Source organism: Macrobrachium nipponense, chromosome 5 (genome assembly GCF_015104395.2).
Source record: "Macrobrachium nipponense isolate FS-2020 chromosome 5, ASM1510439v2, whole genome shotgun sequence".
In the NCBI taxonomy this organism is placed as follows: Eukaryota; Metazoa; Arthropoda; class Malacostraca; order Decapoda; family Palaemonidae; genus Macrobrachium; species Macrobrachium nipponense.
The window spans coordinates 67,939,327-67,965,665 of record NC_061107.1 but is presented as its reverse complement, the minus strand read 5'-3'; the positions used below and the strand labels follow the sequence as shown (position 1 = coordinate 67,965,665).

The following is a 26,339-nucleotide window of genomic DNA, read 5'->3' as shown; positions in this document are numbered from 1 at the left end:
CAAATCCAGGACGACAGTGAAGCGTTAACCCAACACGCCACCGCAAGAGGATATGAGTTTATAACGCCTCCCACTTCAAATAACTGTCGCTATCAGGTATTCGTAGTTTTGGAGACTGCATCAAACCCCCTCATCCTCGGTAGCGTTGTGGTGCTTTTGTCCGCACGTAGCCATTATATAAGTCATATCACATTACCGTGATTCATATACATATATCGTGCTACAAATGTCCTTTAACATCTAATTCACTCTACCTAAGAATTAATATATTTTCATATATGTTTAACTGAAGGGGAATTTTTTAAGCGATAAGAAATTTGCCGGCTGACGGGCGTGAACCATCAACACCTTCAAATCCAGGACGACAGTGAAGCCTTAAGCCAACCCGCCACCACAAGAGGATATAAGTTTATGCTGCCTCCCACCTCAAATACCTGTCACTCTTAGGTATTCATAGTTTTGGAGGCTGCATCAAACCCCCTAGTCCTCGGTAGCGTTATAGTGCTTTTGTCCACATGTAGCCATTATATAAGTCATATCACGTTACCGTGATTCATATACATATCAAGCTACAAATATCCTTTAATATCTAATTTGCTCTACCTCGGAATTAATGTAATTAATATATTTTCATACATGTTTAACTGAAGGGGAATTTTTTAGGCGATAAGAGATTTGCCGGCTGACGGGCGCGAACCATCACCGGAAGAGGATATAAGTTTATGCCGCCTCCCACCTCAAATACCTGTCGCTCTTAGGTATTCGTAGTTTTGGAGACTGCATCAAACCCCCTCGTCCAATTGCAACGTGTTTGTTAGGATGAAAATTCTCAACAAGATTTTTAACATCACTCCACTTGGCAAACATTTCTCGTAATCACTGAAGTAGGCACAGTATCCCCCCTCTCTTCCTCCTCAGATTCCTCATCTGCCACCTGTTGCTGTTCCTGCCGAAGGTCTTGCAGCTCCTCAGTGGTTATATCTTCCCTGTGGGCATCCACTAACACATCCAGATCTTCGCCACTCTATCCAAGCCCATGGACTTCCCCAGAGCCAATAGATTCCACAATAGGTGTAGGGTCATCAGGGTCAGCCTCAAACCTCTCGAAATCCTTTTCGAGGTAACACTATCTGGCCACAATTTTCTCCAAGCAGAGTTCATTGTCCTGGAAGTCTTTCCTTGCCAAGCCTTATCTATAAGACTTATGCAAATAAAGATATTGAAGTGATGCTTCCAGAACTCTTTTAGGGTCATTTCAGTGTCTGAGGTAATTTCAAAGTACCTTTGGAATAATGCCTTTGTGTAAAGTTTCTTGAAGTTCAAGATGATTTGCTGGTCTATGGGTTGGATGAGAGGAGTGGTATTAGGGGGCAAGAACTTCACAGTGATGAATTTAAATTCATCCAACAACTGGTCTTCCAAGCCAGAAGGATGTACAGGAGCACTGTCCATTACCAGGAGGCACTTGAGGGGCAACTCATTATCCTGGAGGTATTTTTTTTACCAAAGAGCCAAACACTTATTGACCCACTCAATGAAAATTTACTTCGTGATCCATGCTTTTTTGTTTGCCCTCCACATCACAGGAAATTTATTCTTAATAACATTGTTTTTCTTAAACCCTCAGGGAGTTTCAGAGTGATACACCAGTGTGGCTTCGCTTTGAAATACTCACTGGTATTTCCACAAAACATGAGAGTTAGCCTGTCCTTCATAGGCTTGTGCCCTGGCAATGAACTTTCTACATGAGTGATGTAGGTCATCTTTGGCATTTTTTTCAAAACAGGCCAGTTTTGTCACACTTGAAGACCTGTTGAGGGAGGAATCCTTCTGCCTCAAGATATTACTTTTATTTCTGAATGAATTTTTTGGTGGCATGTTTGTCGGAACTCACAGTCTTCCCATGCCGTACAACACTATGTATCCCCATCCACTTTTTGAATTTTTCAAATCAGCCTCTGCTGGCCTGAAAATCACTAACAGCAACACTTGTTGCGGGTAATTTCGTACTGTGATCAGCATGTAACACCCTAGCTTTTTCACAAATGATAACTTCAGACACACTATCCCCCACTAATCATTTTTCATTTATCCACACTACCAGAAGCCTTTCAATGTCTTCCACTTGTTGGGGTCTCTATTTTGTTAATGAAGTGACCCCTTTTGCAAAATCTGCTGCCTTGGTTTAATTTTTCTTTGCTAGGATAGAGCTGATTGTCAATACTGACTTATCGTACATCCTAGCGAGATCAGCCACACGTGCACCACTTTCACACTTCGGTACAAGTTCTTTCTTAAACTCTTTCGTGGTTCTGGCCTTTTTTACTGTAAGTAAGACTGGCACTTGGAACTTTCTTTAGCACCATGATGGCTTGTTTAAAATCAGTTTCACTAACAAAAATAGCACAAACCACAATGAAAACGAGGTGATGCTTCTTCAGTGAGAAACAGAGGCAGAATGGTTCACGAGAGGAGATGAGATGCTTTGTTTTGGCCCTGTCACATGGTGGGCCCAAGAAGGATCATTTCTGGGTGAACAAAATCCGAGGAAATATACTGGAAAATGTTTACGAAAACCAAATCGTACGAAAACCAGGGCGTACCAAAACTGCGGTTCCACTGTATATATAGATGTGTCCATACGTAAGTAAATTGGAAACTAACACGATATATAAGGTCTACTTGCTATAGTATATAAAGTGTAACCGACCCAGTAACACTTAAAATGTGATGATTGAAGTTCTGATACAAATTGACATTTTGGAGGAGCTTGGATTTACAGCCTGTTTTTTTTAGGACCGGAGTATCTTATATCAAATTCAGAACAACGGACGAAAAATAGCAGAATCCGAATTCTATCCTCCGGTGAAAAAGAATCTGGAAAGAGCTCTGTTCGTTACAGCAGGGGAGGAAAAGGTATAGGTTAGGACATTGTTATATGAATGGAATGTATAAGTGAAAGGCAAAGGAAATGTCAGTGGCACACATAAAACGAAGACGTGGTATTGTTGTTGTTGTTTGTATGGTGTTGTTACATTGCACGGAACCAGTGGTTATTCAGCAACGGGTCCAACGGCATTACGTGACTTCCGAACCACGTCAAGACATGGTATTGGTACATTAATACAGGTTGTGGGATTTATAATTTTGTGAGCCAAAATATTTAGGTGACATAATAAAATGATCAGCCATGTTGCTTGGAGTTAGAAAAAAATGATTTTTAGTTGAATGGATCCTCTTATGATTATTCAAGTTTTCTTGGAAAACACCAATTACATACAAAGGGTGGGTAAATAATGACAATTAAGACAATGGATCAAAATGTGGCGAAACCTATGATGACCCTTGTCCGTTAGTCGTAGCCAACAGATCCCGGAGTGTCTGAAACAGTTCCCAAACGCTATCCTGAACTAGAAGAACAGATGCTGACTTTTTGAAGGAGGAGGGAGTCCCCTGGTTTAAACATTTTCTGAATTATGTCTTCTCAGGAACCTCATACAAGATTTGCCATTTTTCCTTCGACCCCTGCCTCATGGGACTGTCAAAATCACCTCTAACTTCCATATAAACCTGCCTAGCTACTTCCTGGATGTTATGACTATTCCGTTCTAACACATACTAAGCCTACCTCTCTAATACTTGCCAATTGCACACTGTACCATTTTCTCTACCGGCCCATGAAAAAAGGCCTGAAAATCCACACATCTATAAAATCAACATCCTGGGACATATATCATGCCCTTGGCCTAGGGTCATATGCACCTGTGTAAGCTTAATTTTCATCATAAGATCTCTGAATTACTCTTCCCATACAGCTGTAGATGCTATACATTCCTACCGCTTTATTATTTATATCTAAAATCGTGCCTGTATGTTTTCAGTTACAATTTTTTTTTTTTATTGAAAGTATTGCGTCTGGAACCATCCCAGTATCATAATAAAGGACATTGTTACAAAAAAGTTATTTTCCATACTTATGTTATTAATGATAACTTTATATTTTCACTTAGACTACCCCCTTTATTGAAGCAGTATTTTAAAACCGCATGTGTATTCAAACTAAAAATCCTTCTAAGTTCATTTAAACCTCTACGGTGGAAAAGTATCTCATCACACATGCTCACTGCAAAGCCACGTTTTGACTTACAATTACAATACAGTTTTGTATTCCAGTGTATGCGAAGTATCAACGATCTACTTCCGTCCTGAGCGAAGTAAAATATATCCTCAACATTATATAAACCAGGTTAACAAAATGAATGAGTTTTGGGAGACCTCGTTTCCAAAGCTATTCCATTCATAACCTGCGGATATTTGTCATCAAATGCAGACTATACATCAATACTAAACAATTTCTTTATTTGTAAAATTTGGTTGAGGTTACAGGCAAAAGATATCTGTTACGTACCATCCAGCAGACACTACAAAACAAGCAAGACTCCACAATTTACTGTGCAGAATGAATACGAAAACAAAAGGCAAACATGAGAGGTCTCATTTTTTGACGGAGTGATCGCTTGCGAGGATTTCGTGAGTGTAGTCAGTATCCAAAGAATATCATGTCTGTTCACTTCGAGTTGAAAAAACGTCCCGTTGTGCGCATGACATCAGGCGGGAGGCAGCCACACACACAAGTCAGCTTGGTGAATCAGTCACTGAAGGAGCTTTCGATACAATGCCGCATAATTTTGCTGTGCTTGGTTGTTTTCCCGTAAGGAGTAAAGAAAACAACACCAGATTCTTTAGGTTTCTCCAAAATAACGGAGATAAGAAGAAATGGGTTTACCTGTGCAAGAGAGAAGACCCAATAAAGGGATTTTGATGAAGGAAAAATCTATTTCTGGGCAAAGGACCTGTGTCGCCCAGTGAAATGGTTCCTTTAGCACACATTTCTAAGGTAAAATATTGCTATAATACCAGAGAAAAGCTAAATTGGAAATGCCAGATTATTCTGGCTCGCTCACCTTTATTATAAGGTGTCGGTATGGTTTCTGGGGCGAGTGAAACCACTACCACAGGTCCTTTTCCGTTTAGTCTCTTCCTTCTTCAAAAACCTCAACTAGAGAGGAGCCGACCTAAGGCTCACTACTTGCTACCACTACGGCTAGCGCCTCTGACGTCATTCCTTTGATAGCACGACCACGCTGCACACGCGTTTTTCTTTGCTGTGTTGTGTTCTCGTTTTGGAACCCTTTTTTACCATCATGGAACATCAAGCTGTTACTGCATCCAAGTTAAGTACTGCTATTAATAGTTGACACTATTTAGGGGCTGCCCTTGGCACGTTTAACCGAATTATTTAGGTTTTTATGAGTCGGCGGCTCATGCGGCGCTGGCCCCATGCCACCATAGCGGCTCGCTCCTTTGTGTTGCCTTGTTTCGTGTCCCACGTGGTCTCCTATACCGTGTGGGCTCGATTATTAACCTAGCAGTATCTTTTTATGCTTGCCAGTGATGCATTTATTGACGTTTTAGTTACTACACGGGGGAATTTATCCGAGCACGTGTTCTCGATTCATAGCCTACTCGGCGCCCTACCGACTCAGTTTTCCTGCATGCATGTTCCCTGTTGGTTAGGCTACCTCTGTTAGGCACCTCTGTATGGACCCTGGTCCTCTTTCTCAGTCCTCGAACCACCCTGGCTACCTGTCCCGCGTTTATTTGCCATGACACTAGGCTAGCTGCTCGGAGTTACCAGGTCTTGACCACCCTTCTCGGTTGGTTCAGCCTAGTTCCTCCAGGACGTCTCTCTTTCTCTCTGCCTCATTTTATTTCCTTTCCCCCCATGTGTTTTAGGTTATTGATTTATTTCCATGTCTGTGAGACGGCTCTAGTTGGCCTATAGGCCTCCTTACTGCCTGGCCTTCTTCACCGCGAGTGTGTTCCCACCCGGCCATGAGAGGTCCAGGTAACCCCGTAGTAGCCACCCCGCTCCCGTACTCCTCCCCCTCCCTCCATATCCCCCACCTAGGTGGGGTGATGTCTCGCTCATGCTGTCGCTGGCAGCCGATCCGAGTACCCCTTCGAGGGATGGGGGGAGGTCCCCACGGGGACTCTCGGTGCGCGGGTTCTCTACCCTGCCGCTCTCACCCCAGAGTGAGAGGGGAGCTCTGCTCGCCCTAGCCACCAGGCTCGGGGGAGCTCGGCTTTCCTCGGCTCTCTGGGTCTATACCCCTGTCTTTAGTCACCCCCTCCTGGCATAGCCAGACCCCCTTGAGGATGGTGACTGATTGGAGGCTCCGGCCTCATAGCGGGGTTCTTATATGTTGCATGTACATCTTTAATTTTAATATATCTGCTTTAGTTTAAGTTTACGGAGCCACCACGCTCCTCCGGGAGTTACTCCCTCCTTTAGCTTAAGTTATTACGGCGGAGTTACCAAGCTCCGCCACCTTACCCGGTCTCTACTGTCTCTACACCCGGTACCTGCTCGGACTACTCCTTACTCCGGCGTATGGTAGTAGCAGCTACCCTGAGTTCAGGATTTTTCTGTTCTCCGGCGTCACCAGAAACACTGTTAGCTACTTACTACTAGCTCTACCGGACTCTTCGGCATGGTACATGGCAAAGAGAAGGCCGAGACTGGGATATAATTTCTGGAACAGAGAGAGAGAGAGAGAGAGAGAGAGAGAGAGAGAGAGAGAGAGAGATAGTAAGAAGAGAGAGAGAGAGAGAGAGAGATACGATAGGATACTATGGGATACATAATTCTTTATACTTACTTTGAGAGATTGAGTGATAGTATTTTTTTCAAATATGTTTTAAAAGGAGAGAGAGAGAGAGAGAGAACGTAAGCATAGGCCTATCTATAGAGATACTTAATTTTTTATACTTACTTTGAGAGATTGAGTGATAATATTTTTTTCAAATGTGTTTTAAAAGTGGAGAGAGAGAGAGAGAGAGAGAGAGAGAGAGAGAGAGAGAGAGAGAGAGAGAGAGAGAGAGAACATAAGCACAGACCTATCTATAGAGATACTTAATTCATTATACTTACTTTGAGAGATTGAGTGATATTTTTTTCAAATATGTGGAGAGAGAGAGAGAGAGAGAGAGAGAGAGAGAGAGAGAGAGAGAGAGAGAGAGAGAGAGAGAGTAATATCTGCTTACGAGAAAGCATAGGCCTGTTGATAACTACTTGATTTAATTATATTTTCTTTGGGAGATTGGGTGATGAAGTAAGTATGTTTTAGAGAGAGAGAGAGAGAGAGAGAGAGAGAGAGAGAGAGAGAGAGAGAGAGAGAGAGAGAGAGAGAGAGAGAATTATAATATTGGTGATAGGGAAAGGGCGAAAGGTGCACAGATACCTGGGAAACAGTATCTGTGATAGATAAAATTTGAAGGACCATAGTATTCAATTTAATTTTCTTAGTAATTCATACCCTAATCTTGATTTCATTCGATAGTTGCCGCAACATTCAAAGATTGTAAAAAGATGTGGACAATTTCAACCACAGGCTACGGTCATTCTTGCTCCCTTGATATAGTCTACTTTTGAAAATAGGTTTTCATCCACAAATCATTCACGAAAAAAGCTGTGTTCAGTAAAAATATTTATTACCACAAATAACTCTTTATCTGTTTCACAGGCAATTAAAGTTTCTTTATCGTGCAATTAATATTTTGGTGATGTGTTGGGAGATCTTTCAGCCTCGCGGCAAAGTAATGCATCCGTGTGGGCTAACTACGAACCGCTTTGTAATGGGAGCATAGCCAGAAAATCTTTGAGCTGATACGCTAATTTAACCTTGTTTAAGATTTCATTTTAATGACAGTAGCTTTGTAAACAGCAACTGGCATCCGACCCATGTCAACGTCAAAGTAATCAGGGTGTGAAAGCCGTTACTTAAGCCAGTATCCAGTGACTTGTGTTCTCCCGCTCGAAGTTCTCGTGCTCCTCACATCATAGAACACGCTCTTGTGGATCCAACTAGATTTGCTCAACCTACCTTAGCTGTCGCAATATTAACTGCCATAAGCGTCAGCTAACTTTAAACGCTTTGAAATACAAACATAAATTTGTAGGAACTAAAATAATTACAATCAACATTTACAATGATGCAATAATACTCCCGTTCATGAAGGAAAACGAGTAATATTGTCGTCGTGATACGTAGTACTACCAAAAGTCTATGAACGAATCTATCAGAGAAATTCCAATTACTTTGGACATAGCTATATCGTGTTTTTAAGAAGCTGAACGGTTTTGTTTTGCAGTTTTAACTTTTATGATAAAATTTGCAATGTATTTTCATATTTTAGAATAAATTTAGTGAGATTATGCCTTTTCAGTAAAAAGCAAATGGGATATTCGATGAAGAAAGCTAATGAAAACTGTATACTCACTTTTCTTGCCGATTGTATATATGATCGCGCACACAGCAGTAAGAGCTACTACTCTAAATTCACACTTTGGAAATTTGGAAAAATTGTCAAAAATGATTCGCATTACAATGCAACAATGATCTGAATCTATGGCTAAATGCGTAAGAAACAAAACTCTTTTAACATGACTGCCCAACGAATGGCAAACTTATTTGGATAAATATTTAATATTACCAAAATCACGATACGAGGTTTTCTAGATTCTAAATGGGTTGGCTACACACACATGCACCCACTTCCTACCTCTTTGAGAGCACCAGGAAGAAGGAAGAATTGCTTGGCAGCTCGGTTAGAGAGACAGTATAGGCTGTATAGCTATAGTAAAAGTGAAAATTTCGTCAAATTATCTCCAGCTAATTTAGATTAAAATCCAGTCTTCACTAATATAAGATTTATTATGGCAAATGTCTGTTGTATTTTTTCCTCTTTGCCTTTTTCCTTAAGATGATAATGCATGACTTTAAGTAATGCCTAAGACAAATGAAATGTGAGCCTTTTAATAGTAAATTCCCCGTCAAAACGTAAACATGAAAGAAAACTGAGCATTCTCTCCCTGTGACGTCATCAAGTCTGCGCGTCGGTTGACATATATTTGGATATTTAATGCAGCAAGGAGGCTGGCTACTCGCCGGCAATCCGTATATTGATAAAACTTCTCTACATAACCGAGTATTCTTGAATGAATATAGAAGGTATTGAAGTAACCATACAACTGAAAACGGAATTTGTAGATATACAATACACCGAAAGATATACATATGACGATTTTTAATATCGAAAGCTACAATTTATATTCTTAATGATTATATATGATTAATACACGGCAGTTGCATTACTAAAACGTCGTGGCCTAACAAAATAGGAATCCGAATATTGACTCTTACCTTTCCATGATATTGATAAAAGAGGAATGAGCCGCGAACATGTGTCAACGAAGTAGGCATTTCGGGTAGGCGATGTCCCATTCCGATTTTCTGCAGTTTTTTTCTCTGTGGATTCCTATGACACCTTTCGACTGAGCATGAGTTGCTTAGTTTATACAATTATGTAGACCTCATTTTGCCAGATTAACCAATTTTGTTATTGTTATCGTCACCTCTGTTACTTTTCGTACGCGTGGAAAGTTCATTTCATGGGAGAGACCTTACAGGCCTTACAACTCGTTCGGGTTGCCCCAGGTCCCTCAGTGTGAGGCACCTTTAACGTCCACCAGAGAATTGCTAATGCATCTCCCAATCTTGGATGGTATGGGATGCAGCTTAGATATTTATTGACCTTATTCTTAAACACATCTACGTTCACTCCTGATATGTTCCTCAGATGAGCTGGTAACACGCTGAATAGACGCTGCATATCGATGCTGGTGCGTAGTGGATTAATTTCCGGTGTGCTTTCAATAGTTTTCCTGGTATAGTTTTGGGCGCTGTTAATCCACCCCTGCTTGCTCTTTCTGATATTTTCGGCAATTCCTTCTATCTGTTTCAATGCCTGTATTATCATATAGCGTTCTCTTCTCCTTTCGAGACTATATAATTTTAAAATTTGTGGTCTTTCCCAGTACTCAAGGTCCTTAACTTCTATTTTAGCTGTAAAGGACCTTTGTACACTCTAATTGTGCAATATCATTTTGGTAGTGTGGGTACCATACCATATTTGCAATATTCAATACGTTTTATAGAGCATAATCATGTGTTTGGCTTTTCTTGTCTTGAAATGCCGGAACAACATTCCCATTTTTGCTTTACATTTTGCCAGAAGTATTGCTATTTGATCATTGCATACAGATTCCTATTCAACATCACATCAAGGTCTTTAACTGCTTCTTTATTTGTGATTGTCTCATTATTAGGTCCTCCATGTGCATATAGCATTCCTTCTTTATCACTGTAATTTATTGATTCAAATTTATCACGGTTAAATACCTTCCTATTTACCTCTGACCATTCATATCTTTTGTTTAGGTCTCTTTGTAGCAAGTTCCTATCTTCGTCACAAGTCCTTAACATTACTGTCTATGTCTGCAATCATAATAACAAACAGCAATGCAGTTAAAACGGCACCTTGTGGCACACCGGATATTACCATAGCTTCATCCGATTTCTCATCGTTTACAATAACTATCGGTTTTTCTGTTGCGCACACACACACACCACACACACACACACACACACCACACACAGAGAGAGAGAGAGAGAGAGAGAGAGAGAGAGTCTGAATCACTTCGAAAACGTCACTAACTATCAAACAATTCAGTTAGGGCATATAGCTTACACCTGGGTAAGTTCTACATACCTAGAAAACTAGAAAGCAGCACTGATAGTATGTTACACATGGAATCCGAAAATCTATGAGTGACAGGGAACTTAGAACTGTTTTCGTATTTTGCCAGCCTTTACTAAAGAACAAAAGTATGACGAGGAAGTTGAACTTGAAGAGAACTAACAAACAGAATTTTCACTATTTATTAGAATTCATTCCAGTTACAGTTACATGGTTCTATGACAAAAGAGAGAGAGAGAGAGAGAGAGAGAGAGAGAGAGAGAGAGAGAGAGAGAGAGAGAGAGAGAGAGAGATGAAAAGTAGCTATATTGGGAGTCTTTACAAGATTGAGAAAACACACGTCTTCCCAATCGAAACTGGATCACAGCACGACAGCATTTTCAGATTTAAACAAGAATCCGTCCCCTCACACTGCATATAAAGTACTCTTAGCAGTAAAAATTTGGTAGTGGTTGTTGATATTGAAAACACCATTATTCAGTTTTATAGCTGAAGTCATGGGACGAAATAAACACGAGCTACATCAGTGGTGATATACAAACGCAGGAAATGGCATTCAATTTGCCCTTACCTTGTCTCAGAGGCGCTAAGGTGTCTCGCAGCTCCTGAACGGTGGATGCGTCGAGGCAGACAAGTCGGGACTCGTCTGTGAGGAGAGGTCCCAGAATAGGTCGAGCCACGTTGTGAAGAAACTCCTCGTCCTTCTTCGCCCGGATGACCAAGTCCTTCTTTGAGGATGTTGCTCCAACGGCTGTTTTCCGAATGCGTAATACCTGTCCCTGAGAATGATGGAAATTACACAACAATCTACGGATAAGGCCACCACTAACGTTCAGTTATACCAGTGCAATTATGCCTGCACAGTCTTTCTGTGCAGGCAAAACTGAACCCACTCACTTCAGTTTTGCCTGCACAACTGAACGTTTTAGTTTTACCAGCACAACTGAATGTGAGTGGGTTCAGTTTTGCTTGCACAGGCCGACTGTGGCCTGTGCAGGTATAACTGAGCGTTAGTGGTGGCCTTTACTCATGAAATAAGATCCAATGCAATTTATTCTTATTTATGACTGACAGCCGATGAGATAGTGTAGTAATGAGAACAAACCAGCAACAACAATAAAGATTCAGTTTGATTATTACTATGAAAAAGGAGCTGCCGAAAGTTCTCTATTCCAATACAAGTATGGATCGCACTGCATTCCTTTCTTAACTGTGTGCATAATTTTTCAATGGGAACTTTAAAAAAGTGAGAAAGAGATAGCTAATGGTCTGACATGGCTGCTACATACAAACTTCAGCAATGAAATTTAAATACAGATATCACTATGAATGAGTGAATATTGTGTTATGTCACATCACTGGTCCATGGTTCAAAATTCATATCATATATTTCAGTGTAAGACTTCCCTTATAATGCATTATTCACGATAAAGTTCTAAATAAATCACATTGCACTTCTCATCTCTCGTGGAAACCTTATTTATAACAAACTGCCATTTCTTATTTTGACCCTGGGCAGTGAAGGGGTTAAGAAGTATGTCATAATGAACGTCACATCGTGACGACCACTTCCTTACGATGTCAAGGTGTTGTCACTCGACAGCAAAGCCATGAGATTAAATCAACGTTGTTTTTAACTGGAAGAAGTCTGGACTCCTATCCACGGTCAAGATTGTCAGTAAGTGAGTAGGTCAGCTGGTACAGTAAAGACTGAACTGAAATATCACTTGTTGCAATCCTGCTTAAACCTATCAAAAGGACATTTCGATATCCCTTCAATGGCCATCACATTCAAGGTAGTGATTAGGCAACGTTACTGAGTACATGAAGAATGAACAGTTGTCTGTAACTGTTGCTACACGTACCTAGTATATAAAAATCTGGAACAGCATATCATCAAGTAATTGTATGAAATGGGAAAATGAGGAAATGACCTTAGATAAGGTTTGCATACTTTTTACAGAATCCTGAAAAATAATGGACGAAACTAATTAGAAAGAGAAATGGGAGAGAACCATTAATAGACAAATGATACACAGAGAAAGAGAGAGAGAATGCATAATAGAGAAGAGAGAGAGAGAGAGAGAGAGAGAGAGAGAGAGAAATTAGTCACAGGAAGTCTTGAACAATAGCCATAAACACGTGCTAAGTTTTAATATAAGTGTGCCCATTCAAATTCTCACCTGTGACCTGGCGTTTGATCTTTTGCCGGAAACTCAACAGTTCCGGTGACGTCATTAGTTCCACCCACAAGGGGATGGATTAAGTCAAACAATCATACCCAAGGACGACGGTACATAATCTTCAACCAATAAGGACCACTACCAGGCGAAACAGTAGAAAATTCTCTGCTTATGGTAGGTGGAACAATCTCCTTTGAAGAACCTTCCAGAAAGCAAGCAGAGGGCAGATAGAAAATAGCTGGGAGTCGAAGCGGTGTGGGGTCCAGAACCTCACAGTTGTGGGCTAGAAGATTCAAGAAAGGCTCACACTTCGATTGTAGTCATATACTTAAACTTGTAATTTTATGTATATTTTTACTAGTGTGCTAATGAGACTTTTAACAACTAACGATAAATAAAGCAAGAAACGATAAAGGATCTATAAACTAAAACAAATTGCAAATAACAAAAAAAGAAAAGAAACAAAGACATGACAAATGGTGGCAGCGGTGGGATCCAAGGAAGAAGTAAAAAGTGTAGTGTGAAGTATACATACCAGAACTCCGGCAATACGAACTGACTCCAGAATTTAATAACAGATGGTAAAGCGAATCATAACATTGATGAAAACATTCCTGCTATGAACGTCAGCGGCCGAAGCAGAATGAAGTGACATAATAATTCATAAACACTACTGCTTATAAAACCCACAACGAAGAAACATTATTTTCCTAAGATAGAACAACGAGAAAACAACGAATGAGCAAAGCAAGCATACTAGCCAACATTACAGGTGAACTTTAAGAAGAATCTGATTTTCGACAGTGTACAATGAAGCAAGAGGAGGACAGCCTTAGCCAAAAAATAAAACCGAAGTCGTATTCTCCATGGATACAGCGCATAGTGCAGCAGCTGCAACCAAGCTGTGTGTGGGTGGCTACCGACACACACAAAAACAGATGTTGTAAATAATCTGTTAAAAACAGATGAGTGCATTGCAAAATGCACGATAAACATTCCGTTAATCCTGGATAGGTTTTGCTATATCGGTACCCCATTAAAGGTGCGTGCGGGTCGAGCTCGACCCGAGCGCCCAGAAAAATTTGTGAAAATTTTATTTTTACTAGAAAGCTTTACACTTTTTGTTCTAAAATCAATTTAAGCAATGATAAAAACCACTGAAAAGATAAATCATGCCCATCTACAACTTAAATATTTATTACAAATATATTAAAAAAATAAGTATATACAAAAAATAATTTATGAAAATATTTACAAAAAATACAAAATACCCTGTATACACAAATATTGAGGGAATCCTTCCTAAAACTACTATTTACAATATGTGACTGCCAGAAAAGGTGTTGGACCCATAGAGGTTAAAGTCTGAAAAGAGAAAAAAAGGTATGTTTTTGGCCAAAAAAAAATTGTCAAAATTTCACGATTTTTTTTTGGTACATAATGAAGTAGGAAGTGGCTAATTTTTTTTAAAGAATAAAACTCATATTATCCTAGAACGGAATTATGTAAAAAGATCTGCACTGAGATGTAATTTACTGTTATATCAGGGGCAAAATCTAAAGGGGGAACACTATTAATCTTCACTTGTAGGCTTTGGATCAAAATCCCTTACCCTGACACCATTTCACCTATCCCACCGCTGCCACCATTTCATCTGTAGGGGGACTGTGGCTACAGATCTTAGTAGTGAATCACGGTAATGTATATATATATTATATAATAAGTCATATCACATTACTGTGATACATATACATACATCGAGCTACAAATGTCCTTTAATATCTAATTCGCTTTACCTCAGTTAACATATATGAAAATATGTTAATTCCGAGGTGGAGCGAATTAGATATTAAAGGACATTTGTAGCGCGATGAGATATATATAATATATATATATATATATATATATATATAAATCATATATATATATTTTTTTATTGTATGTATATATACAATATATATAAACGCTCTGCCTCTGAATAAATTATATATTATAAATATAATAATATATTAATATAATATAATTTATATTATATATATAATATATATTAATAATATAATAATACTATCTATATATATATACATATATATATATATATATGTATGTATATATAAAATATATATAAATACGCTCGCCTCTGAATAAAATTATTAGATAAATATATATAATATTAATATATATTAATATATATATATAATAATATAATTATTAATAATATATATAATACTGTATATATATATATATATATATATATATATATATATATATATTATATATATATATAGATGTTAACCGAAGGGGAATGTTTTCAAGTTGATAAGAAATTCGTCGGTTGCAAGTGTGTGTGTATGTTGGCATGCAAAATTCGACCACGTGCATTCCAAAATACATGTGAAATGTCTTTGTTTGCAGACCAAAAATTTCTTTTCCGTATACATTAATTTTGTACAAAAGCGGAGTCGAGTTCTGATGGAAAAACGCACCTTTTGGTTCCTTGGTTTTTCGCGGAGCGTTTAGATTGGGTAAATCTCGTATTACGTTTTCTTGAATTTAATTCCTTTTTAGTCTTGATTCACGGAAACGGCACCCAACAGGTCATATTAGGTAAGGGAATGATCAGGAACTACGAACCAGATGGCGGACAAAACAGACTAACTTGGTCTAAACTGGGAGGATTATAGCATTTCGACGTGAGGTCTGGTCTTAAACTAGATATTTTATGAATTATATATAAAAAATACTTATTTTTGAAATATCCAGGAGGATCTAAGGCTGCAAAATAAACTTGCAGCTATACCCATTTATTCAAATGTTCTTGAGCAATTTAGAAATAAAATGATAAAAAATGCAGCGTTGTTTGAAGTGAACGGCGCTTACTGAGGAGCACGATGAACAGGCAGCCATCAGCCATGTCAGGCATCAGGAGGGTCGCCCACATGAAGCGATGCCCACTCATGAATTCGGCGTCTCTCGCTCCCTCTCTCTCTCTCTCTCTCACACACATCCTGAAGATCAAAGGTCGCATGCAGTTGCTGGTACTTGACGCCATATTCGAGAAAAAAATACGTCTGTGTACATAAACGTACGTAGGCAAAAAAAAGAGCGAGCGAGAAAAATAGGGAGATGGGACTTGATTTATGTCACACAACACACACACATACACACCCAGATATGGGGGGTTGCCTTACGTTAAATATCAAAAGAGTGTATGGTGCAAACACCCTTGAAAAATATTTCTTTGATCGCCATGATTATCATTTTCTTCCTTTCTGATGACCATTTCGATATGTTTGGGGATTAATAAACAGGCGGAAGACAAAATTAGAGACTGTGAATATAAATGAATTACTAATACAAACCAAATAATACTGGTCTACTACCCGGCCACACAAAACCGGCTTAAAGAGATAAGAAAGCACGTTAGGCCTATTTTAGTTCACTGTTTTGTTGTCAAGAGAATGTCTTAACAAAGAAAACATGACATGACAACATGTTAATGAATGTCGTCTTTGGCGTCCAACACTCCGTGTCTCTCAGCAGCATTAACAGGCCTGTGTCATCCGTCGCAATTTCTCTTAAAAAAAATAAATGAATAAAATTGAATCATCCGTATGCATAATGTTGACGTGTATGATACTTGAGGAAATTCCGGCACTGAATAAACCAAACAATTATTTTTTGTTCTCATACAATGTCGTAGGGGTTTTCCTTTCATTTCGGCCACAGACAGTAATGGAACTCAAGAGGGCGAAACTGGCTTATATGTTATTAGTATTCATATTCTGTTCTCTAAAGGTCTTTGTTTTTGTTTGTTTGTTTATTCACGCATGTTTTCCGGAAACTACTATGAACTTTGCATCGCGTACTCATACGCGTAACTAAGAGTCTATTAATGGGGGGCACCTGGGGGAGGGGCACAACAGAATATGGGGGGGCCACTGGGCCTGCACAAATTATAATACCCATTCATTTTTTTAAGTCATATGGAAAGATAGTGAGGTTGTTTTAAAATATTTAAACCTATCAATTTGTGAATCCCGATTTTATATAAAGAAAATTTATTTATTTCTTAGTAAATATAGTAGAACTCTATTTATCTTCGTATGAAAAAAAACAGCCAAACTACATGATGTATAAAACTTTAATAATAATTAATAATAATGGTAATAATATAGGCAACAGAATTAGCCATCTGATGTTCATGGACGACATCAAGCTGTATGGTAAGAGCATCAACAGGAAATAGGTACCCTATCCAGACTGTAAGGATTGTAACTGGGGACATCAGGATGGAGTTTGAAATAGAAAAATGTTTTAATTAGCACACAATAGGGCAAAATAACAAGGACTGAAGGGATAAAGCTACCAGATGGAACAACATCAAACACATAGATGAGGCAGGATACAAATACCTAGGAATAATAGAAGGAGGGAAATAAAACAACAAGAGATGAAGGACACGATCAGGAAAGAATATATGCAGAGACTCAAGGCGATACTCAAGTCAAAACTCAACGCCGGAAATATGATAAAAGCCATAAGCACATGGGCAGTACCAGTAATCAGATACAGCGTAGGAATAGTGGAATGGACGAAGGCAGAACTCCGCAGCATAGACCAGAAAACTAGGAAACATATGACAATACACAAAGCAATACACGCAAGAGCAAATACGGGCAGGCTTTACATAACACGAAAGGAAGGAGGGAGAGGACTTCTAAGCATGGGAAGGACTGATAAAAGCAGACGAAGACCCAGAAATATACAGACGCAGGAGAATGACAAACAGAACAGAGGAATGGCACAACAAACCAATGCACAGACAATACATGAGACAGACTAAAGAACTAGCCAGCGATGACACATGGCAATGGCTACAGAGGGGAGAGCTCAAGAAGGGAACTGAAGGATGATAACAGGGGCACAAGATCTGGCCCTAAGAACCAGATATGTTCAAAGAACGATAGATGGAAATAACATCTCTCCCATATGTAGGAAGTGCAATACGAAAAATGAGACCATAAACCACATAGTAAGCGAATGTCTGGCACTTGCACATAACCAATACAAAAAGAGGCATGATTCAGTGGCAAAAGCCCTTCACTGGAGCCTGTGCAAGAAACACCAGCTACCTTGCAGTAATAGTGGTACGAGCACCAACCTGAAGAAGTGATAGAAAACGATCAGGCAAAGATCCTCTGGAACTATGGTATCAGAACAGATAGGGTGATACGTGCAAATAGACCAGACGTGACGTTGATTGACAAAATCAGGAAGAAAGTATCACTCATTGATGTCGCAATACCATGGGACACCAGAGTTGAAGAGAAAAAAGGAAAAAAAATGGATAAGTATCAAGACCTGAAAATAGAAATAGATATGCCAGTGGAAATTGTGCCCATAATCATAGGAACACTAGGCACGAACCCAAGAACCCTGAAAAGGAATCTGGAAAAACTAGAGGCTGAAGTAGCTCCAGGACTCATGCAGAGGAGTGTGATCCTAGAAAAGGCACACATAGTAAGAAAAGTGATGGACTCCTAAGGAGCCACGATGCAACCCGTAACGCCACACTAAACACCACCCAGTCGAATTGGAGGACTGTGATAGACCAAAAAAAAAACAATATAATAATAATAATAATAATAATAATAATAATAATAATAATAATAATAATAATATTAGAAGATGGATGCCGGGTACCAACTCAAGAAAAGAGGCAACAAAATTAACCATCTGATGTTCATGGACGACATCAAGCTGTATGGTAAGAGCATCAAGGAAATAGATACCCTAATCCAGACTGTAAGGATTGTATCTGGGGACATCAGGATGGAGTTTGGAATAGAAAAATGCGCCTGAGTCAACATACAAAAAGGCAAAGTAACGAGAACTGAAGGGATAAAGCTACCAGATGGGAGCAACATCAAACACATAGATGAGACAGGATACAAATACCTGGGAATAATGGAAGGAGGAGATATAAAACACCAAGAGATGAAGGACACGATCAGGAAAGAATATATGCAGAGGCTCAAGGCGATACTCAAGTCAAAACTCAACGCCGGAAATATGATAAAAGCCATAAAACACATGGGCAGTGCCAGTAATCAGATACAGCGCAGGAATAGTGGAATGGACGAAGGCAGAACTCCGCAGCATAGATCAGAAAACCAGGAAACAAATGACAATACACAAAGCACTACACCCAAGAGCAAATACGGACAGACTATACATAACACGAAAGGAAGGAGGGAGAGGACTACTAAGTATAGAGGACTGCGTCGACATCGAAAACAGAGCACTGGGGCAATATCTGAAAACCAGTGAAGACGAGTGGCTAAAGAGTGCATGGGAAGAAGGACTAATAAAAGTAGACGAAGACCCAGAGAAATATACAGAGACAGGAGAAAGACAGAAAGAACAGAGGAATGGCACAACAAACCAATGCACGGACAATACATGAGACAGACTAAAGAACTAGCCAGCGATGACAATTGGCAATGGCTACAAAGGGGAGAGCTAAAGAAGGAAACTGAAGGAATGATAACAGCGGCACAAGATCAGGCCCTAAGAACCAGATATGTTCAAAGTATGATAGACGGAAATAACATCTCTCCCATATGTAGGAAGTGCAATACGAAAAATGAAACCATAAACCACATAGCAAGTGAATGCCCGGCACTTGCACAGAACCAGTACAAAAAGAGGCATGATTCAGTGGCAAAAGCCCTCCACTGGAGCCTGTGCAAGAAACATCAGCTACCTGCAGTAATAAGTGGTACGAGCACCAACCTGAAGGAGTGATAGAAAACGATCAGGCAAAGATCCCTCTGGGACTATGGTATCAGAACGGATAGGGTGATACGTGCAAACAGACCAGACGTGACGTTGATTGACAAAGTCAAGAAGAAAGTATCACTCATTGATGTCGCAATACCATGGGACACCAGAGTTGAAGAGAAAGAGAGGGAAAAAAATGGATAAGTATCAAGATCTGAAAATAGAAATAAGAAGGATATGGGATATGCCAGTGGAAATCGTACCCATAATCATAGGAGCACTAGGCACGATCCCAAGATCCCTGAAAAGGAATCTGGAAAAACTAGAGGCTGAAGTAGCTCCGGGCCTCATGCAGAAGAGTGTGATCCTAGAAACGGCACACATAGTAAGAAAAGTGATGGACTCCTAAGGAGGCAGGATGCAACCCGGAACCCCACACTATAAATACCACCCAGTCGAATTGGAGGACTGTGATAGAGCAAAAAAAAAAAAAAAAAAAAAAAAAAAAAAAAAATAATAATAATAATATGAAAATTAAGCTTAGACTTTTACTACAAGCTTCATAACTCAAAACGGGAGGGGACCAGTTTCAAATGGGGGCACGTGCCCTCCGCAGTTACGTCTATGCGCGGCGTACTATACATTCTATCTACATGAGTACGGTTGCGCTTGTGTGACATCCCCTTCGGAATACGCGTTGCCTCCCCTTCGGAGTACGCGTTGCCTCAGTTTGAAGGAAGACAGGACGAGTAAATAGTACTATCTGCTACTCGGTGCACAAATACTGAAAAACGCTGGAAAAGGTTCTCGAGTGGGTAGGGCCGTCCGACTTTCCGTCACGTCTTTGGATTTTTGTACCACACTGAATAAGTTTCTAATATATTCGATTCGTGTGAAGCTGAGGAACACATGCTCGCACGATAAAGGTCTTAACAGAACCAGTTTTGAAGAGGACTAACATTCTGTATTCGCCGGTATATAATGAATAAAATCTAATGACACCATCCGTCATTTAACACCTCCCACATAAATGATACAAACTCACGATACTTTTCGAACCATTAGACTAATATGATCAAAGATGCTACCTTCAACAGGGCCACATTCATTCATAAATGTCATTCATAAAAATAACCTACAGCTCCCTTCATGCCCTAACTGAAATACCTTGAAAAAGCTGGAGACGAATGATTGTTTATTCATCTTTACTACAAAATTATTAATAAACGTCGATAAATAGCATGTATTTATTACAAGGTAGGAACTGAAAATGCCGATGCCAGATGCACGAAATTATATATCATCTACAAAGGCGCATTGAACATGAAATGACGCAATGAACTCCTCCTCTGAACATTACTCTAAAGAGCTTCTATTTACTTTCACTGTTAAAAGTCTCGCTCGGTTATGACCCAGCAATTCGACCAAATTGTGAAAATACATAAATAAAGCTTTTCCGTATGTTCCACTCGACCGGTCCCATTCGTATTCTTTGTAATTGTCTTAAAGAGTAAGCCTCCTTCAACAATTACTAGAACCAAATAAAGGTTAACATGTGGCAGAGAATCCCATAAAGGAGAGTATGTCATGGCAAAAGTAACAGATTAGATATTCACAGCCCTTTCATAATTTGCCTTTCAACCTTATGGTAGAAATATCCATTAGAACCACCGTCCGCATAAACAAATATTTTGACTATGTCCATTTAGCAAAAGCCTTGTAAGATGATTACAGACCGTCGTTCCACTTTCAGGAGACTTCAATGTTCTAAACAAAAAACGTCAGTATCAGTATAAACGCAAGATGCATAAAGAACAAGAAATATTTCCTTCAAAACACCATATCTGTAAAAAAAAAATTTTGGTTAATGCCGTTTCAGTTTCTGTAATGAATTTTCCTCATAATTCATGCAGTTCTTCGCCAAAGTGTAGACATTTGCTCGAAAGATATAAGCTACCCTTTGAAATACGTGTAAAGAAAGAAAGAAAGAAAAAAAAAAGAACTCGTTCTTACTAGGGAAGAAACTCTCCAAAAAACAACTCTCAAGGCTGCTGTAAAACAGCAAGGTGCTCTTGTATTTTCTTAAAAAAGAAGTTAAGATCTGCATTATATCAAGCATGGACAAATTACAATGAATATTCGTTGTCTATATAGTTTTCATTACTACTTGCATCTTACCCTAAGCGTTCAAGGACTGTTTCAGAGATGAAATCACTGAAGGTCCAACAAAACCCTCCACCCACTAACCCCACCTGGTATCCCCCCCCCCCCCCCCCTTCCCCCCCCCCCTTGTTCCTTTGATCTCCATTTGATCCAAAACATGAATGGACATTCGGGCCATTGTGACACGTAGCCATGAACCATTTCCATACAATTTTTAAGATTTACTTCTCATCACGTAAGCTATTTGATTGTTAGCAAGTACTGGTATACAAAAAGCGGACCGACGCGACGCATGCCTTCGCACATCAACAAACAAATTCAAGGCTGCAGTATGTAGCTTCAGAAGGAATGTGGCGAAGCCCTTGTACACTAAGTAAACAGACCAATAAATTGTCAGTGGGAACAAGAAGATAACATGTGCAGGGTTTACTCGAATTCTGATAATGCTCCCTTTATAATCTCAACTTGTTCTTGTCCTTCGCCTCTCGACACTAACACGTACACGACAGACAAATACATATTCCCCTTCCGTAGGAACATGTTGTGCCTGAACTGCTTGTGCGTCTCGCATAATCATGATTGGCTTGAGACGCTCAGAGACTGTGGAAGAAATAAATATTGCCAAGAATACCTATTGTGCATGCATGTTTACATTCTTTTGGATTTCGTTATCATATAGCTTTATAACATACATTTATGAATTTTTTTTATAACATCACCATGATTCATATACATGCATTAACCTACAAATGTCCTTTAACATCCAATTCGTTCTACCTCGGAATTAATATATTTTCATTTATGTTAACTGAAGGGGAATTTTTTGGTTGATAATAATTTGTCCAAGAGAGGACGAAATTATTATCAACTAGACTATTCCCTTTCAGTTAACATGCATGAAAATATATCAATTCCGAGGTAGAGCGAATTGGATGTTAAAGGACAATTGTAGCTTAATACATATATATATATATATATATATATATATATATATATATATATATATAAATATAAATATATATATATATATATATATATATATATATATTATATATATATATATATATATATATATATATATATATTACTACGTGTGTTGGAGAGTGAAGATATCCTGTAGTCATGTGTAAAAGAGTTTGTCTTAAATTAGCCAACACGGCACTCTTGAAAAAAGAAACCTTTTGACAAAACTCACCGAGGTGAGGACTCTCAAGACGATGTGTTCTGCTCCCTCGCCTCTATATCGCAGCTCCTTCGACGACACCTTCAGGAGAGGGAGTTGGTTGACCTCATCCTCACTGACGGACAAATCGCCCCCCGAGACTAGAGCGTGAACAGATGTGGCGGAGGAGGACACGTGTTTGGCAGCGGCCGCACGAGGCGGAGAGCGACTCCTCGGTGGAGACGGCGCCGGAGAAGGAGGACCTTGGAGGGAATCGTCACTGTGCTGGCTGACGCCCATCGCGGACAACAGCGGAGAAGGAACGCGGTGAGGAGCACTGGAGGTGATGGCCTGTGTGGGAGCCATCAAGCCGTGACACTGACTGGACAGAGTAATGACATCTCTCAGAGCGCCCCTCAAAGGAATGGCGTCATGCAAGGTATCTGCTGTGACGTCACAGGAAGCGCAGCAAGTCATCGGGTTAGGCAGCATGCATGACGTGGCCATGTCACCAGCGCCCCTGAAACGGAAAAGAATCCATCAATCAGTTCATCTTGGCAACTACATTCTAGCCTACTGTACTACACTACTATCGTTCCTCTGACCGACTCTCAATTTCAATAGACGGCAAAAATTTCAAGTTGTAAATCATACTTTTGTACATGGTATTTAAAATCAACACATTCTAGCCTAACCCATGACGCCGAGGGCTCAGGGGGTGGGATGGAAGGTTCATTTCCCAACCCCTTTCCCCCTCCCCCAAATTATCATAAGTGACCCCAGCCATCGCTGGTCATTCCACTCTTACTATGTTTCTAGGCAGCAGGTCCGAATTGCCGCAACAATTCTCACTATTATTATTGTCATTAAAAATCTCAGAGTAGCATGAGTCTTGAAATGGAGAAAAAAATCCACAACTATGTATATTATGTACCACATACAGGTATTTAAAGATCAGTCTGTACAGAAAAGGTTCAGGAAACTGTTCGATTGCCCTTTCTTTATATACTATTTGTCTTTAAATCTAGGTACATACATAACTGAATTTTTTTCTCCATTATTTTTGTTATTATTATTATTCTTAGAGTTCAAAAGATGTCTCAACCTAAAGAAGAAACACAATAAGGTCTCCCTCCATAAACAACAAAGAAAACAAGGGGAGTAAACAACACAGCAAAGAAAGAGCAGACCGAACAACAGGAACAGAACGACGGAATGAAACTCTCGCCAGTTACAGCAAAATCTGGTCAAAGCGTTTTCTCGACGGAACCAGTTTCACCCTAAACCCCACTGAACGAACGAACTGTCTCTACATAACTGAAGGTCGATGCTTCGACTCTGGCTTTCCTGTTTGAAATATAAATCAACAGAGTCACTCCTTGGCATGTCTATCACAAAACAAATTAGTGCAATTAGTTATAAAGACAACCACAGCAATATCCTTGGTTAAAAATACCCGGGAGGGTCACAAAGAGCAGCACTCACCATACGCACACACACACACACTAAAGCACACAGGGAACGTTCCTTCCTCGCGCTCAGCAACAGGGTCAACCAGACAGAAATGGCATGATAAGCATGAGACAGAGTGACGTCACTACTGACGTTTAATGATTGACGGCTTCGACTTGAATCCACCTCGACTATCTACGTAAGGGCAACAATAACAACAACAACAACGAAGAGAACGCAAACTTACAAGAGTCCGACGAAAAGGAGGCCTGGTGGAAGGAAGAGACGCCGCTCAAGACTACCTGAGACTTGATTCGGCCAGACCGGCGGCCTGCTTGAGTGAAAGGGCGCCCGCACCCAATTACAAGGGGACCTGCCAACATCATACCCTAGGCTCCTCCCACCACCATAACCACATAGCACCATTACATAAAGGATCACCACATTTTCTCCGTTTATCTCAACAACTGTTCAAGTCTCCCATCTTCAATATTCGTGTCTAGGCTGTGAAAGGAGGCTGAGCAAAAACAGAGCAGCGAATACTGATAATGATATACTATGTGCTGACCCTGATTTCAATAAATTAGCAGATCGACAATTTTCGAATGCAAGAATGTGCCCCTGGTGCATGTTACTGCCAAGGATGGCCCCAAGTCGACTTTTCTTCTTTTTAGTCAGTTCTCTCCCTCACTGCAGAAGGCAGATCCTTCGCAACAAAACACCACCATTGAAGGATATCATCTTATATGAGAATCCTTTTATAACTTCTGTAAAACCACGAATACACAGCTGTATTCGTTTTCATGAAATGTCAGTCAAAACGACTGAATTCACTTCATTAAAACTCGACTGCCACATTTCCTTCAAGTATAGGTTTATAATTGTTTGGTTAACCCTGCATCACACTGGTGCCGCACGGGAATGCGAAAATAACCGTTGGAAGCGATCAATGGCAGAGTCATCCATTAAAAGGCCGAGCGACAGAGCACGGACCCCCTAAGGCCCAGAGGCCCCGTGGCCCGAGCGCCGTCCGACAAACCTCCCTCGCAGTCGCAGTCGCAGGCAGTCAGTCAGGCATCCTCTGTGCTTAGCAAACATATCGACGATCCGCTTCCGAAATATATTATATGGTAACTTTGTCATTTCATTCTCGGGCGCATCCACCCCTTTAACACACAAACACGGTTTTTATTTTTCCTTTAATCATTCTGATTTCCAAAATACAGAAGTAGACATCTAAGGATCACATTATGACATCTGGTGAACGTAGAAAAATCGGAATGAACGGCACTGACAGACTGTCAGTTCCGGTTCAGGACAAGGAAGTTCACAAGCCAACTTGTAAACATAACAGAAACAAACTCAACACAATCCATAACAACTTGCTTTTGCAACTGAAAGATGCGTTCACTGTGAAAAGTTCTCTGGGTTTTGCGTCACCAGGTACATTGGTTGAAACAATGCAAACTGTGCAATAAAACAGCCTGTTTAATAAGGAAATAATGTAGATAAACATACAAGCATACCCAGACACACATATACATATATACACAAATTTACATAATCTGTGTGTGCGTAATTCGTTATCAGAACGCGGTGAGTATATGGCAACCAAGATCTTTTGCCCTAATTTGAGACGTTTTCAGACAATCTTCATAAAAAAGAAAAAGTATCGACATGGTTTTAGAAAAATAACTACAATTAAAGGTGTTACCTATCCTGCCATTTTAAGCACATCTAGATCATGACATCTGAGGCTGTTCTTCATATGAGGAACAGCTTTCCTTGATGAGTCAAGGAAAGGCCAATGCAAGGCCACCAGCAAGAATGACCGATATTCTTTAGTTTCTCCTGAAATTTTTCAAGATCTTGTGCAGAACTGGGTAAAGGTCATATAGACTTGGATTTAGATCAATATCATTTTCACCTGTTAG

General features: G+C 39.8%; 1 protein-coding gene across 3 annotated transcripts in view; it reads right to left on the bottom strand.

Annotated features, from left to right (window-relative positions):
* Positions 1–26,339, bottom strand: part of LOC135215386 (uncharacterized) — a 78,011-nt gene that overhangs the window by 40,010 nt on the left and 11,662 nt on the right. Inside the window, exons 1-3 of one of the 3 annotated variants that reach the window (XM_064249967.1) lie at positions 24,653–24,751; positions 22,987–23,473; positions 11,234–11,441 (exon numbers count right to left, since the gene is read on the bottom strand). In XM_064249967.1, coding sequence (XP_064106037.1) covers positions 11,234–11,441; positions 22,987–23,460 — 682 coding nt within the window. In that variant the 5' untranslated portion in view covers positions 23,461–23,473; positions 24,653–24,751. Of the gene's footprint in view, positions 1–11,233; positions 11,442–22,986; positions 23,474–24,652; positions 24,752–26,339 lie in introns of those variants that run through there. The other 2 variants (XM_064249968.1, XM_064249966.1) reach the window with 2 other exon arrangements.